The 14,578-nt window shown below is 43.5% G+C and overlaps 2 protein-coding genes across 3 annotated transcripts in view; one reads left to right on the top strand and one right to left on the bottom strand.

Annotated features, from left to right (window-relative positions):
- Positions 1 to 366: 366 nt before the first annotated feature.
- clcf1 (cardiotrophin-like cytokine factor 1) lies at positions 367 to 11,657 on the bottom strand. The gene is made up of 3 exons (XM_031862476.1): positions 11,498 to 11,657; positions 2,982 to 3,136; positions 367 to 2,186 (listed from the first exon to the last, which is right to left on the bottom strand). The coding sequence occupies exons 1-3, from the start codon at positions 11,514 to 11,516 to the stop codon at positions 837 to 839; spliced, it is 1,524 nt and encodes a 507-aa protein (XP_031718336.1). The 5' UTR covers positions 11,517 to 11,657; the 3' UTR covers positions 367 to 836.
- A 1,982-nt stretch (positions 11,658 to 13,639) lies between these two features.
- Positions 13,640 to 14,578, top strand: part of ssrp1a (structure specific recognition protein 1a) — a 10,757-nt gene continuing 9,818 nt past the window's right edge. For both annotated transcript variants that reach the window (XM_031862872.1, XM_031862871.1), the window contains exons 1-2: positions 13,640 to 13,698; positions 14,426 to 14,503. In XM_031862872.1, the coding sequence (XP_031718732.1) occupies positions 14,450 to 14,503 (54 nt within the window). In that variant the 5' untranslated portion in view covers positions 13,640 to 13,698; positions 14,426 to 14,449. The remainder of the gene's footprint in view (positions 13,699 to 14,425; positions 14,504 to 14,578) is intronic.

The following is a 14,578-nucleotide window of genomic DNA, read 5'->3' as shown; positions in this document are numbered from 1 at the left end:
TTATTCTATTCTAAAACATTTTAAGTTAAATATTTTTGTTGCTACGGAGTGAAATCATTCAAAAGTGGCACAAATGAGTGTGTGTGTGTGTGTGTGTGTGTGTGTGTGTGTGTGTGTGTGTGTGCGTGTGTTTGACCACCTCTCTGTCTGGACAGTATGTGTAGCGCTGTTGTAGAGTTACTGTAACTGACCAGCCGACTTCTGATTACTCAGCAACACCCCTCTGCCCGTTATTTCCAGTCCTCATCCCCTGACTCACGCCTCCTCCCGTCTTCCTCTCCTCTCCTTGCCTCTTCCTCTCCTCCTCTTCATCCCTCTGGTCATTTCCTCCTCTCCCTTTGTCTTTCACCCATTCAGAAGTGTTCTTCCTTTAGAGAAAGTTTGCTGATTCACACATCTGGAGGTCACTGAATCAGTTTTCACTCAATGGCTGCACTGTTTGTCTCTCTGCCTGTCACTCGGCCGACCCCCTGTGTGCTGTGTGCTGTGTGTGTGTGTGTGTGTGTGTGTCTAACCACCTACAGTGGTATTTCTGTTGATCTATGAGCCGTGAAGTCCGGTAACTCAGCCCAGTCTCAGTGTTTCTTGCTCAATGAGCTGCTATGTGCATCAGGCGGGTGACAGTGCTGGTAATGTGTTGGCTTTATATTCCATTAGTGCGTCTGATGACCTTCCAAATCGTCCTTCATTCACTTATTCCAGTACGGTATGAATGAATGAGTTAAGCATGAATGTGTTAATGTGCTTTTGTCTGTTTAAGCTCTCAATTTGTTCCCACTCAGATTTTGTGCAAACAATAGATTTTCCGATATACTGCACTTGTGTGTCTCAATGTCTCAGCCTCTGAGTCTCTTCTTGAGGCGGTTAAAGTCCTTCGCCGACCGCCACAGCCAACTCTGCAGCTCCCTCAATATCCAAAACCCCTCGACCTTCCGGGCAAAGTCGTTCATTGTCGGCCTCACCGACAACAGCGAGGAGGAGGCAGAGGAGGCGGAGGAAAGGAGCGGAGTTAGAGGAGGCGAAAGGAGGGAGGTGCCCCTTTGTAAAGACAGAGGAACCGGCTGGGAGAGGAGGGTGTGCTCCTCACCTGCTCCAAACTGGTAGAGTAAGGAGAGGGTGGACAGAGGAGGTGGGAGGGTGGGAGTGAGGAGGGAGCGAGGAGGCCGACGCTGATGATGGAAAGTGGAGTAAGGGACCTCCATGTCTGTTTGCTTCTCCTCCTCCACCCTTAACCCTCTGTGGCCCTCCACAATAAATCCATCTTCTTCTCTTAGTGTGTCTGTGTGACGTGAGTTCAGGTTGTAGCTGTATTGATTGTTGTGGGTTTGGATGTTTGGCGGTCCAAGGGAGCCGGAGCCGTCTGTGCCCGGATACGACACTTCTACCCTGGGTTCAGGCTGCCTCTCCTTCTCCTCTCCATCCTCGTTGATACTCAACAATCTCCTCCTCCTCCATCCCTCCTCACCTACGTCTCGCTCCAGCTCCTCATCTTCTTCCTCCCCTATTCTCTCTTCTTCGCTGGCAGACCATTTCCCGCTCTGCGGCTCTTCCCTCCTCACTCTCCTCCCTCTTTCTCCTCTTCCCTTCTCCCTCAATCCGCCAGTCGCTCCTCCAGCTGCCGTCGCGACTGCTCTCCTCCCTTCTCTCCTCCCTTCTCTCCCTCTCCTTTTGTCCACCAGGTCTACGGCGACGCCGGCCTCCCTCTCTCCTCTGACCACCGTCTTCCCGCTCCGTTTTTGGTTGTTCCGCTGACCGGACTCTGTCCTTGTCCCGGCTCTGGACCTGTAAAGGCTCTGGCTCATCAGCGGAGCAGGTCGCTCGCCCCCTGCCCCCCTCAGAGGGTACTGCAGCTCTCCAGCGTTACTCCCCATGTTAGCAGATGGAAGAGGAAGTGCGTAACCGAGGGTGGTCATCAGTGCAGATATAGAGCCCAGCAGCCCGTCAAGGCCTGTGCAAAAGTGCAGCAGGGAGGTCTTGAGGGAGGGGCAGAGGGTGGAGCGGGCCAACTCCCTGACCGCTGACAGCAGGACAGAGTAGGCCTTCTGGTTCTGGGCGAGCCGAGCTTGGTTCTCCAGGCCGTGCCACAGCTCCAGGCGGGTGGCGGCGCTGGGCAGGGACAGAGCGGTACTGTTGGGTCGAGGAGGGGAGAAGTCTTTCTCGTTGAATGGAGGGCCTAGGTAGGTCAGCTGCAGGAGATATACACAAATCAGACGAGAGGATGAGAAGGTGTAATGATAACACTTTCTACTTATATTTAGTTTGGGCGTTCATCATAACACTTTCTACAGCATCCTTGCTACTGTGAAGTTGACGAAGTCCAGAAACATAAGATCAGACAGGTTGTCAATGAGCCGGCAGTTTAGCTGCTAGATTATCTAAACAACTTTATTTGGAGTTTAAACTGAAAGTGAGTGATCCCGTCATGACTGTAATAATACATCAGTATACAGTAAAACTGTGGTAGGTCAAGTACAGTTGATCAAAGTTGAACCAGGAAGTCAACTTCTAAACTGTGATGGATTTTTACATCAATCACTTGGCAATTTGGCTTCATGTTCTCCTCCGAATTAGTTTGGCTAAGTCCCAAATCAACCGTCTTTCAGCTCTGTTTTTGATCTCTACCAACTCCTGAGGGACATATCTGCCTCTTTAGCTGCCTAATTAATTCTCCACTATTTTCACCAGCTAGTCGCTGACTGTATCTGTCTGTCTGTTTGGTGCTGAGCAGGTAGGGTACTCTGGGTTTTAGAGGTTTCTCACTGAAAACAGCTGCCTGCCAGGGGCCGAAAACGACACGATGAGAGCTGAACCCCGCTATACAGCAGAGAGGAGCTGCGGATTCAGGTGATAATTCTCTGTAGGTTGACCGTGAGTGAGCTTTGAAGTTGTCAAATTGTTTTCATGGTACCAACGATACATTGATATTATAAAAACTTTAATGGGAACTCTGAAACAGAATGGTATCACAAAACACGACTCACGTATATGTCTTTGATTTCCTTGAGCTGATACTCCAGGTATTTGGTCAGCTCGTACGTGCTTTCGATCGAGCTCCTCTCACTGGCCAGGTTGTGTGAAGAATCCAGGGCCAACGCCATGGCGGCAGCCAATAGCAAGATGAGCTGGTGTTGATGCACTGTGGAGAAATGAAAAATGATTAAAACTCAGACGGACAGCATGAGATGTTTCTTTAAGGACACTGGCGTCATGGGTGTCCAAGTGATAATTAACACACACTGCAGAGGTATTTGTAATCATAACAAGGAGGTGAAATATATCTCAGCCATTATTTTCTCAGACATTTGGTGATTATATAACTTGAATGTTTGGTTTTTAATTAATATGATGATTTGAGAGCTCAACAGACAAAAATCACCCCCAGCTACAGTTTCCAAATGTCGCTCCGGTCGTCGCACCGTCACACTGTTTATGGGATTTATTTATTTTATATTTTAATATTCTGGTTTATTTCTTTGTCTCTCTGGCGATGGCCTCGTCTGTTTACATACTGCCAGGTTAGAGTCATCTGACACTGCCAATAAAGCTTTTTCCGTTTCCAATCTAATTTTAGAGATTTCTGGCTGTCGGAGGTTTACTCAGGCTTCAAATAAAACCTCACTTAATAGCTTCAGAGAGTCAGACAACTGGCTCCTAAGTTCAATGCACCAGCCTGTCAGGCAAACAGCCACTTTAACACACACACACTCACACACACATGTTCATTCCTGACTGATATCACAACAACACATGTGGCTTTCTTTACAATCACAAACATTAATGTGTTTGTATCAGTTGTATGTTTGCTGTGGACCTCTTGTTTAGGTTTCAGAATGTTTGTGTAGGTGCTTTATGTTACTGTGTGAGTGTTTGTGAGAATGTTTGTGGCCGTAACTTTATATGTGGATGAAAATCACATCGCTGTAAGTGTATACAATGATTGTGAGTGTGTGTGTGTGTGTGTGTGTGTGTGTGTGAGAGAGAGGGGGGGGGGGGTATAGGGAGGTTGTATGACTGGAAACCTTTTAGTCCCCTTGTCTCTGATTTCAAACAGAGAAAATTGGAGCTGAAAGGTGGTTTTCAACATTAAGGGACCTCGTGTACGTCCACTTCTCTTCGTCCCCTGCTTGCTGTCTCTGCACACCTTCACTTTCACACCCCCTCCTTAACTTTCTAACTCTCTCTCTCTCTCTCGACACGTCTTTAGCCGTTCGCTCGAGCGCCACACACATTTCTTTCATTCGTTTCTGTTCTCCGTCATCCTTTTCCATCCTCTCTGCACTCTCTCATCCTTTTGACACCCAGACGGTAGGCAGTGATTCATGCTTGTAATTATGGGCAAATCATGCTGCTGTACAACAGGTGTGAAATATGTTTTGCACAATGTGTGTCAACTTTCTCTCTGACTCACCTCGGGCCTCTCGTTGCTTCATCAATTTAATCCCTCCCTCCTCTCAAACTAGTCACTGCGCTCTTTCCTTTCTTTGTCATCATACCTTTCTCCTTCCCAAATCTCTCCTCCCAACGCTTTTATCTATTTTCTGCCTCGGGGGGATATAACAGCAACCAATTTACCCCGATTAGCTCTCCTTCTCTCCCTGTATTGCTCCTTTTTTCTTTTTCTTTCATCTATCCATCACAACGGGCCCCACAGGATGACAATTAAATGGTTTAAACATTCGACACGTTTTCAGCGCGGTTCTAGGAAAACAAATTCTGGCCTAAAACAGTCGACACCTTTTTCTTCTGACTCAACTGCTGACATTTGACGCATCAGTATGCACGGGTTGGGCAGAAACCCAATCTGCTCCTTAAAATCTGTTATAATTGCAGTGAGCATTACAAAATGTGGCACTGAAGAAAATGTATTAAATCTATTTATTTAATATTTAGGTTTTTGTCTTCTGTGCCTTTATCCAAACATGTAGAATGAGCAGAAAGAAAGCGAATCATCAGAATACATTGACTCCTTTGATTATGTTACAAATTGCAATGATGACATGGTAACAACAAGTAACTGTCATGACATTTTTAGCCAAACAAGCTCAAGCTCGCTGAAGTTGTACTCATAAATTGACTTGACGGATTGAATGACAGATTGGGAAACCGGCAGTTTGAAATTAAAACAGGAATAGAAATGCTTGTCATCGGAGTGACACGGACAAAACCTGAACAAACAACTGATTGATTTAAAAGGTAAAAGAACTGCCTCGTTAATGGCTGGTGGCTCTTCCACTGTTGACCCTGAGTTGTCGGCTGTATCAAAGCTTTTCCCCAGAATATTCTCTGAAACACTGGTTGGACCACTCCCACATGCTCCCACACACACCTTGAAACCAGTCAACTGGGACAACCCCCGTCAGCCAAGCCCTCTACGATCTCCTCGCCCTCAAAATCCTCATCACCTGTCAGAAGCAATCAGCATCTTTCAGCGACGCCTGAACATTTGGAGCTCATCTGGCCCCTCCACCGTTAGCATCAAAACACCCCGAAATCAACACGACATCTCTGAGTAAACAGCCCTGAAGGAGAAGGACACACACAAGCAACAAGGGTCGCATTCAGACGGAATAAACAGGTTTACCAAAAAAAAAAAGGAGCCTGGGACGCAGACAGAAAATTCTCCTTGGCAAAAATCAACCTAAACTGTTCCAAACATTCATTTCGTGTGCAGCCACATGTTCGGAGATGATTGCCAGACGTGAAAGCCTCTTGTTGTTGTGATTGAGCGCTGACATGTCTAAAAGCATCCTCCACTGGGGCTTAAAACAACCGCTCTTTTGTACCAGTAACGTGAGGTAACTCAAACCCAGGGCCAAGTTGTTGTTATATAACATTACATTGAGCAATATACATTGTAGTCGGCATATAGCCCGACTTCAAGGAGAGCCCTGCAGGCGTATAGGGCTGTGTACCTGGCAGTGGAAGCACACTCCGCAGGGCAGGGTTGAAACCAGAACATTCTCCGTGGGAGGATTGCATTACAGCAACACAGGGGTTCCCTACAACGGCCGACCATGACCTGCCTCTGTGCACTTATGTGTGTGTGAAACATATTTTGGCACACATTCCCATAAGGGGTTTGACATATTATGCACACACGGGGAAGCTCCATTATTCACAACAGATCATAATTTTTAACTACGGTTTATTCGTTGGTTTTAAAGTCAGATCTGGCACTCTGGAGTCTGGCTGCCATCTGCATTGCAGAGCTCAACATGAGGTTCGGGCGCCGGAGCTTCTAAGCTCCTAATAGGTCAAAACTAAACATCAGCGCCGGGTCAGGGTTCAGAGTTGAATTATAGGGTGCAAGGTTGCATTCAGGGGCAAAAAGAGCCGTGTAACACACTTGGCATTTACACTCCAGACGGTGTTTTGGTAAACCAGTGACCCAGTGTCTGTGGGCGTTGTTCTGCCTCCATCCAAGAGGACTAGTATTTCATCTTTTCCAACATGCACCACCACTTGAGTTATTAAACAAGCGCTTAAACAGAATTTGGTTATTGTGGGAAAGCCATGTGCAAGTTAATCTCTCCAGTCTGGTCCAGGAAAAACTGGCTCCAGAGCCAAAAGAGGTTGCACTTAATTGCTCTAACCACTTGAAAGAAGTCTTAAACAGAAAGAAAACACCAGTATCATGCAGAAGATGTTCGAATCCGGCCCAAATTAGATGTGTAATTGTTACGTTTTCCAGTGCAACAGTGCTTAGGATGACTACAGTTAATTGTCATGCCCTACTTTTGGTGAGCCTACATTGTAAGACTATGACATGGTTTAACATTCATTAAGCAATGCAGCCCGATTCTGGAACAAAATGTTGGAACCACAGTGTGTTTCCCAGAACCAAAACAACATGTTGCAGGCTACGTCCTCTCACTCCTCACTCTTTAGTGTTGTCTAGTCACTGTTCAGGACTCCTCTTCTACGACAGAGGACAATTTTAGACGTCATTAGACAGAGAACTGATGTTTCCAGCCATTTTTCATGCTACATGCACGCTCCAGAAAAAGCTAGTAAACCTGATATTCAGCGTAGTTTATCCCAGATTTGCGTTCCCAAGATGAAGAATGTTACTTTTTGTTATCTGTTTCCATTTGTGTTTAATTTAAGTGTCTTTCTGAGAATGTTCATCGTCCGCTGTCTTGTTTTGCATATTTGTTGTCATGTAGCTATCTTGTCAGTGATGGAGCCGGAGGCTCATTGAGGCTCGTTGTGGCTTTGTTGACAGAAAAGACTCATCGGAGCCAAACTCAGAGGACCTGTTTGTCTCTCGCATAGTTATTTAATTATTCTGTGGTACTTTACCTAGTGGCAATTCTGCCTTCTGTCATAATGCTTACCGTAAACATAAACACACCTGTGCCGGACACCAGGGCAAAAAAAACATGCACGCATCGGTGCGAGGGATGGAGCCACAGTGGATGTGGATGTAGACACGCGTTGGAGGGGGGGGGGGGGTAAGGGCGGTGGGTTTGACAGTCTGGGGTCAGGGTTGGTGTTTTGTGTGTGTACAGTTAAGGCCAGATTTATGTGCAGTCTGTACTCAATCAAATGTGCATTCCTTTACTAACTCAACACACACACAGACGGGCACACACACACAGATGCATCCAGATTGTGCACTGGAGATCCATGTATGCACAACCTTATCCTGAATAAATGCGTATAAACAAAAACATTTTCCCATCTCTTGTCCCATGAAATTCCTTCCTCTGGAGTTTGTTCATACAGAATTTAAAATTGATCCTCTTGGCACCGGACAGACACTGGGGTAGCCAAACAACATCAATGATCCAAAAAAACAAAGACGAAAGAAAACAATTAAAAAATCCAATAAAATAGTTGTTTATGCCCAGAAACTCTCTGTGAAACTATGTCTCACTGGTCGTAAACTCAATGTCCTCTATTTACTTCCCCTTCTTAGCTCCGATGTCTTTCTCCCTCTTTACCTTATAAACCAATCCATCCATGCATTCTTTTTTAATCCGTGGATCCAATCGTTTCAAGCTTTATCGCCATGTTTGGTTTCAATTTCGTTGTCCCTTCATCGGTCCCCCTCTCCCCCTAAATCTTCCTGAAACATCAAACCTCCTTTTTAAAGTCTCCTTCCTTTTTCTCCCTAATTACCGTTCCCCTCTCTTCCTTTCACTAATTGGCTCCACTCGTTCCCTCCATCTACATCTTTCACTCCCTTCTTCCCCTTTTTCAGACCTTCGGTTTTTAATTTACCACTTAAAAACCCCCGTGTCCCCAGCTACTCCCTATCTCCCCCGCATGGTTTTTTCCGAAATAATTTCAAAGTCTCTGCTCTGTCACTACGTTTAGCAGAAAGTAGAAAACAAACAACGTAATACTTATAGCTTTGAGGGGGTATAGAGATGAAAATAATAGTCAAATAATTGGCAGTCGACAGAAAATAAAATAACTTATTTTCTGATAATGGCTTCATCGTTTAAGACTATTTGTCAAGTTACATCTTGTCAAGTAAGAGGATTCGCCTATTTGTCTTATTTGATAGTATATTTGAATATATATGAATATATTTGAGTTTTGAAATGTTGGTGGACAAAACAGGGGATTTGAAGATGTCACATTTCGGAAATTGTGTCACTATTTTCTGACATTCTAGAGACCAAAGAACTGATTGGTCAAGTGACAAAGCCATCGGCAGAGTAATTGTTATTAAAAATATTTGTTAAATGTCCTGTTTTTTTTTTAATATGTAAACTATTTGCCCTCGTTTATTGTTAAATGTTCTATTTCATATTTCTCACCTGTTTTACTGATCAATTTATTAAGTGCATCAGTTATGGTGTTTTTAAATGTGCATCTATTTATTGTATCAATATTTTTTCTGTTAAATTGGTGGCATATAGGCTCCTGAGCTACACTTGTGTCTTGGTTTACTATTGTTGTGGCAGTATGTCTTTTTATATGTTGTCTGCTGAGCTGTTTACTTGAGTATCTTTTGTTATCGGTTGCTGTGTGGGAGCGACCAAACTAATTTCCCTTCTGGAGATTACTAATAATGTTATCTGCTCATCATCAATGTAATTTTTGAGTATTTGCTTTGTACTTCAACTAAATTTCCGAGGAAAATAATGTACTTTTTACTATTTGAGAACTGCAGTGAGTTACTTTGCAGATTAAAATGAGCATTTAAAATGATGCATTGTTATAAAACCATTTAAACTTCCCAGGAGTAAAACTTAAATTTCGCTCCATCCTGCTGCCCATTCTTCCCGCATAATGAGTACTTTCAATGCTTTTAGGGTATTTAGCTGATGATACAACATGAATAAATGAGGGACTTGAGAGTATTTTACATTGTGGTATTAAGGATCTGAATTAGGAGAGTTAGGAGAGATATTTTGGGATCTTGAAGGATATAGACAGAGGAGAGAAGGAGGAGGAAGAGAGGATTTGAAAGGAAGGAGGGAGAGAAAAAGGAGTTGGTGGAGGGGAGAGAGAGAGGGAGAGTTTTCTGAAGCGAGGGGCCATGTTAATTTGGGAAAAATGTAAACAGCATGTGTAACTGTTCAAAGCGTGACCGACTCATTTTATATCATTCCCCCTACTCTCTCCTCTCTCTTTCCCTTTGGGTGCTGCTAACTTCTGTCAATCGGGAATCTGCACTGCATTAACCCCTCTACCGCCAGTTCCTCTCCCCTTCTCTCTCCCCTTCTCTCTCCCTCTATTTACTTTTATCTGTCTCTACCTCTCTTTACGCTCTCTCACCCCAACACACACACACACAGCATCCCCCCCCACCTCCACAAATCCTCCTGACATCCATATATATACCATGAAGTATTGAGGATGGTGCTGAGCGAATCAAAAGATGTGAAAGGTTCACTTTTTCTTCTCTTTTCCACATCCCCTGCTCTCTCTCTCTCCTTTCACTCTTCCTTTGTTTCCTCCTTTTGGCGGGTGTGTTTTAGCTCACTGGTCCAACACACACTAACGCTTTTATCTGAAACACACCGACACTAATTCAACCCTCCCAGCAATAAGAGGCCTTGTCTGTGTGTGTCTGCATCTGTGTGTGTGTTAGAGAGAGAAAGACAGAAAAGGTTATGTGTATTTAAAAGGGAAAAACATGTGTATCTGTGTGTGGAAATGTGTTATGTTTATACCTGGTGAGGTGTGTGTGTGTGTGTGTGTGTGTGTGTGTGTGTGTGTGTGTGTGTGTGTGTGTGCAAGGCGGCATGTTCTTCAACAGCTGAGCTCTCTGTGTATTAATTTGCTCTGAGTATCAGAGGGAGCAGCAGTTTGTTCTGCGCTCTTCCCGTCTGTAGGTGGTCACGTCATGTGAACCGGCCGGCCATCAGCAAATTTGGCCTCATGGTGTGACCACCTAGAGGAGAGGGAGGGAGGGGGGAGAGAGGCAGAGGCAAAGATGAACTTGGTGATCTTCAGTTCAGCGCATCATTTCATCACGCAGCCATCCTTCTGTCCTGTCTTTCTTTCACCTCCTTTTCCTTCCTTTCATAGACATGGAGCAGCAGCCGCAGCAGCCGCACCAGTCCCTGGGGGAAAAATTGTGTATATATATGTGTGTGTCTGTCTGTGTATGTGTGTGTAGGTGTGTTTGTATATGTGTGTGTGTGTGTGTGTGTGTGTGTGCACGTGCTCACACCCTGACTAACGTGAATCATGTACTTTCTCATATCACTGACAGCTAACTAGACAGGGGCTTTAGCTGCCTCTGACCTCCTCAACCCCTGTCATTTTTTACTGTGAATGAGAGGCAGCCCCCACCCCCCCCCACCCCCCCTCTCTCTCTCTCTTTAACACATGCACACTTTCTTTCAGTCCTTTTACTCTCTCTCTCTCTCTCTCTCTCTCTCTCTCTCTCTCTCTCTCTCTCTCGCTCTCGCTCTCTTTGTTGTCTGTTAATCTCACTTTCTTCCCTTTAGAATTTTTTGGAGAATTTAAATAAAACAAAATCTCTAAAACTAACAAAAGTTTGCTTCTGTGTTGAACAAGTCTGTTCGATATGCAATTAGTTTTTTGTATATTATTTCTTTGGTAACCTTTGAGATTTACTGATGAGCCCCCAAACCCATCTGCTTCTTCATCTTAAATCTTCTAATGTAAAGAAATGATTTACATCCATATTCAAACTAAGTTGGGCTGCCAAAAACTTAAATGAATAAAACAAGTTTTAAGACTTTTGAATTTATTTTTTCCTGGATAACAAGAGCTTGAAATTACATGTTTAAATGTCAGCTGCACAATGCGCAAATAAACCACAAGATAGGATAACGTTTGTGCAAAAACAGCAATGGCTTAATTGTCTGCATACAGATTTCTTCACAATTTACTAAATTAAATGGATTTGCGAAAAAAATAAATCTCAATATCGAAGAACGACAGGAAAATTGCAAAAATAATAATAATATCGTAATGATTAGAGCAGGACAGATGATGAAAGCACACAAGTGTTTTCTTTCTTTCTTTGTTTAACTCCCATAAAAAAAGTATTTGGATTCCTTACCTCCGCAAAGCATTTTCATTTATCCCAATCCTTTTATTCCGTTCAGTTCGCTCTCACAAGTTCATCCACTGGTGATCTTTTTAAGAGCTGAAATAAACCGATAATAATGTCTCCTTTCCTTTTGTAGATTAGTTCGCTGTCCAGAAACTTTCCATCAATCAGATCTGTTCTTCTTCCTCACACAACTCAGAACTGGAGTGAAAAATGCAGGTGATGTCGGTAATATCGTATCGATTAGAGGAGGAGGTTTAAACGCTGATGCTCCGCTGACTTGCTGTGTGTGGTCTGTGTGACTGACTGAATGACGGTGGAGCCTTTATGTACCTCCGCCTACCTCCTCTTTTTCTCCCCCTTTCTCCTTTTCCTCCCCTTCCTCCCCATCCCCGTCTCTCCTTGTTTCGTTGTCCTCCTCCTCGGTGTTGGTGATTCACCGGTTTGACGCATCACAGCTCAACTTGACAGAGCCGCTGCACCACGGGACTTGTCACAACTCATATCTGTCTCTCTCCGCTCGTCATCCTCCTGAACGCGATCTGACGGCGGCCGTTTGATCTGTAATCCGCTTCCTTTAATAAGGTGCGAGTCTCGCTGGATCAGATCACTGCAGGCCGGGAGGACCCGGCGACCCTTTGACTCTCAAATCATCCTGAAAATCAGGAATTACATTCTTTTTAGCTTATCTCTTTTATTTATCTGGCCGTTTTTATATTCGCCTAATTGTTTTTAATTTTTTCATCAGTAGCCTATATTTGTTCAGGTATTCATGAGTCTTTCTCTAAATACATTTAACAAAAACAATTTTGAGCATTTTGTTTGTCCTAGTCTTTACGCAAAAGAAGGCCCAAAATCTTAAAATAATTTATAGCCATATATGAATAAAAACCTTCAAATATCATGGAATACGAGACAAAAAACTTTACGGTTAAACAATCGGTGTACGATTTCATTGAGCAACCTATAACGTGAAAAGTTGTCGGCAGGAATATTATAAGGACGCAAGGGCCTATAAATTTAGAGGCCTCCCATAAACTTTGTTACGACACAAGTTATCAATGGAGCGAATATACTTAGTCCCCATTAGGAAATATTCCGTCTGTTTTTCTGTCTGTTTCTTAGAAAGGGGGGAGGATGAAGACAAGTGTTTGCCTGCTCCACGGCATTTCTTTCTTCTCCCTTCATTCCTCTGCTTTTAGTTTTTTATTGACACGGGGATTACGGTGATCTTCTTCTCTCGCCTCCAGCTGTCACTCAGCATACCAACAGCACTCACACCGTGGAGCGCGCATGATTGTGTGCGTGCACGAGGTGGGACATTCAGGTAGAAGTCTAACTGATGACAAGTTGTCCTGTGTCCAATTTATTAAATGTTTGTTTTTCTTTCTGTAAGCTGGTTTGGTTTGATTTAATTAAAAATGTTGTTCGGGCTACACAATTTAATTTTACAGTACAATATATCCTGATTTAATATATTGAGGCCCTGTTCTAAAGAGGGTCCATTTATTTATTTCAGTTTTGTGATTTTACTGAATGTCACATTTTCTTAAATTAATTAGTTTAATTAAATGTAATATCTATGTAGGACCTATAAACTGTATAGACTGCACAGAGTGGTTATGGGCCAACCTGTTCAAAAGCTCCTGTCATGTTGTCAGCTGTATTTGATCCAGGGCCTTCCACAGTCTCATTAAGTTTGCTCTATTTCATGCGGTTATAAAATCAAAATAACTATTTAGACTGTGACTTAGTAAATTATGTTATATCCACTTTTCACTATTATTAATACACAATTAGAGATAGGTGACCCCTGCACTGTTGTACTCTGTGTTCTGTACTGTTTTATGTTACAATGATGACATTAACATAAAATAGAATATAAATGTATATACACTACAATACTACTACTACTTCATTATGTGTTGTGTGCCACCCAATGGTGATGAGTGGTCACTGCAGTTTGCTTTATGTCTTCAAACAGGAGTTGCCAGGAGTAAACTCAACATTTAAATTACAAGAAAAGCAGCTGCATTGAAAAACACCTTCGCAGTGTGGATGTTATCAAATGTAAGATTTTAATGACGAAAATATCATTTTTTTCACCAAACCGGAAGTAAATACAAACAGCCCATAACTCCTTCCCGTGACGTAGCGCTAGCTCCCGATGCTACACGCGGGAAACAGGCGAAGCTGCTCATCACATTGACGTAAGACGTGAAGTTTAAAATTGTATTTTATCGCTTGTTTAGGAACTCGTTTTAATATATTGTATGTAACAAGGGACTATATTTCGCCTTCGTGCTTTACGTGCTATTTTGTTCGTTTTGTTTACAAAATGAACTCTGAATATCAGTAGATTTCTGTAACACCGGCCTAGTCCAGCTCGAGCGCTCGATTTGAGGTACGCCGTGTCTCTATTGGGGCGGTGCTTGTAGTCGGTGTCGCCTGTTACTCTGCTCTGAGGAGTCGGTCGAACTCCGTGCAGCAACGTACTAGAAAGGGAGCGCACCGTGTGCAGTTCAAGTTAGCCTAGCTATTGTTAGTGGCGTCGCGTGGACGTTTAGTTGTCGTTTTTATGCAAAAAACGTTGCACCGGATAGTTGAACCTAACGGTTAGTAATCGATAGCCAGCCAGCGTTAACTGCTTTAAATTGAGAGCACAGTAACTGTAGCTAGCATCGCCTGTCAAAGAACACCAAAAGTTAACAAAATTAAGACGATGCTGTGTGTAGTATTGACACCATCACATCTGTATCTCTTCAGTGTGACCATGATCGTTTCACCAATTAAGAAACACAAATTTAAGCAATTACAAATGACCGTTTTAGGGATACATGGGGATGTAATGCTCATAACCTAACAGAGTACAGTGCTTGATGTGAGCCCCGTGGCTGTTTGCTTCTATGTATTTAACTCATTGTTTTGTGTCTGTAGAGGATCAGTCGTCCTGTAGCGGAGATGGGAGACACACTGGAGTTCAGCGACATCTACCAGGAGTTCAAAGGCTCGTGGGTCAGTACCAACCAGCTCTGCTCTCACAGTGTGTGTGTGTGTGTGTGTGTGTGTGTGTGTGTGTGTGTGTGTGTG

This window comes from Anarrhichthys ocellatus, unplaced genomic scaffold (assembly GCF_004355925.1).
Source record: "Anarrhichthys ocellatus isolate YVR2014 unplaced genomic scaffold, GSC_Weel_1.0 scaffold27, whole genome shotgun sequence".
Taxonomy (NCBI): Eukaryota; Metazoa; Chordata; class Actinopteri; order Perciformes; family Anarhichadidae; genus Anarrhichthys; species Anarrhichthys ocellatus.
This window is presented reverse-complemented; position numbering and strand designations above follow the sequence as displayed.

Bases quoted from the DNA above. Each gene is read 5' to 3' on its own strand.
- clcf1 (XM_031862476.1), bottom strand. The intron at 2,187-2,981 runs GTGAGTCGTGTT...TATCTCCTGCAG, and splicing joins AGGAAATCAAAGACATATAC to CTGACCTACCTAGGCCCTCC.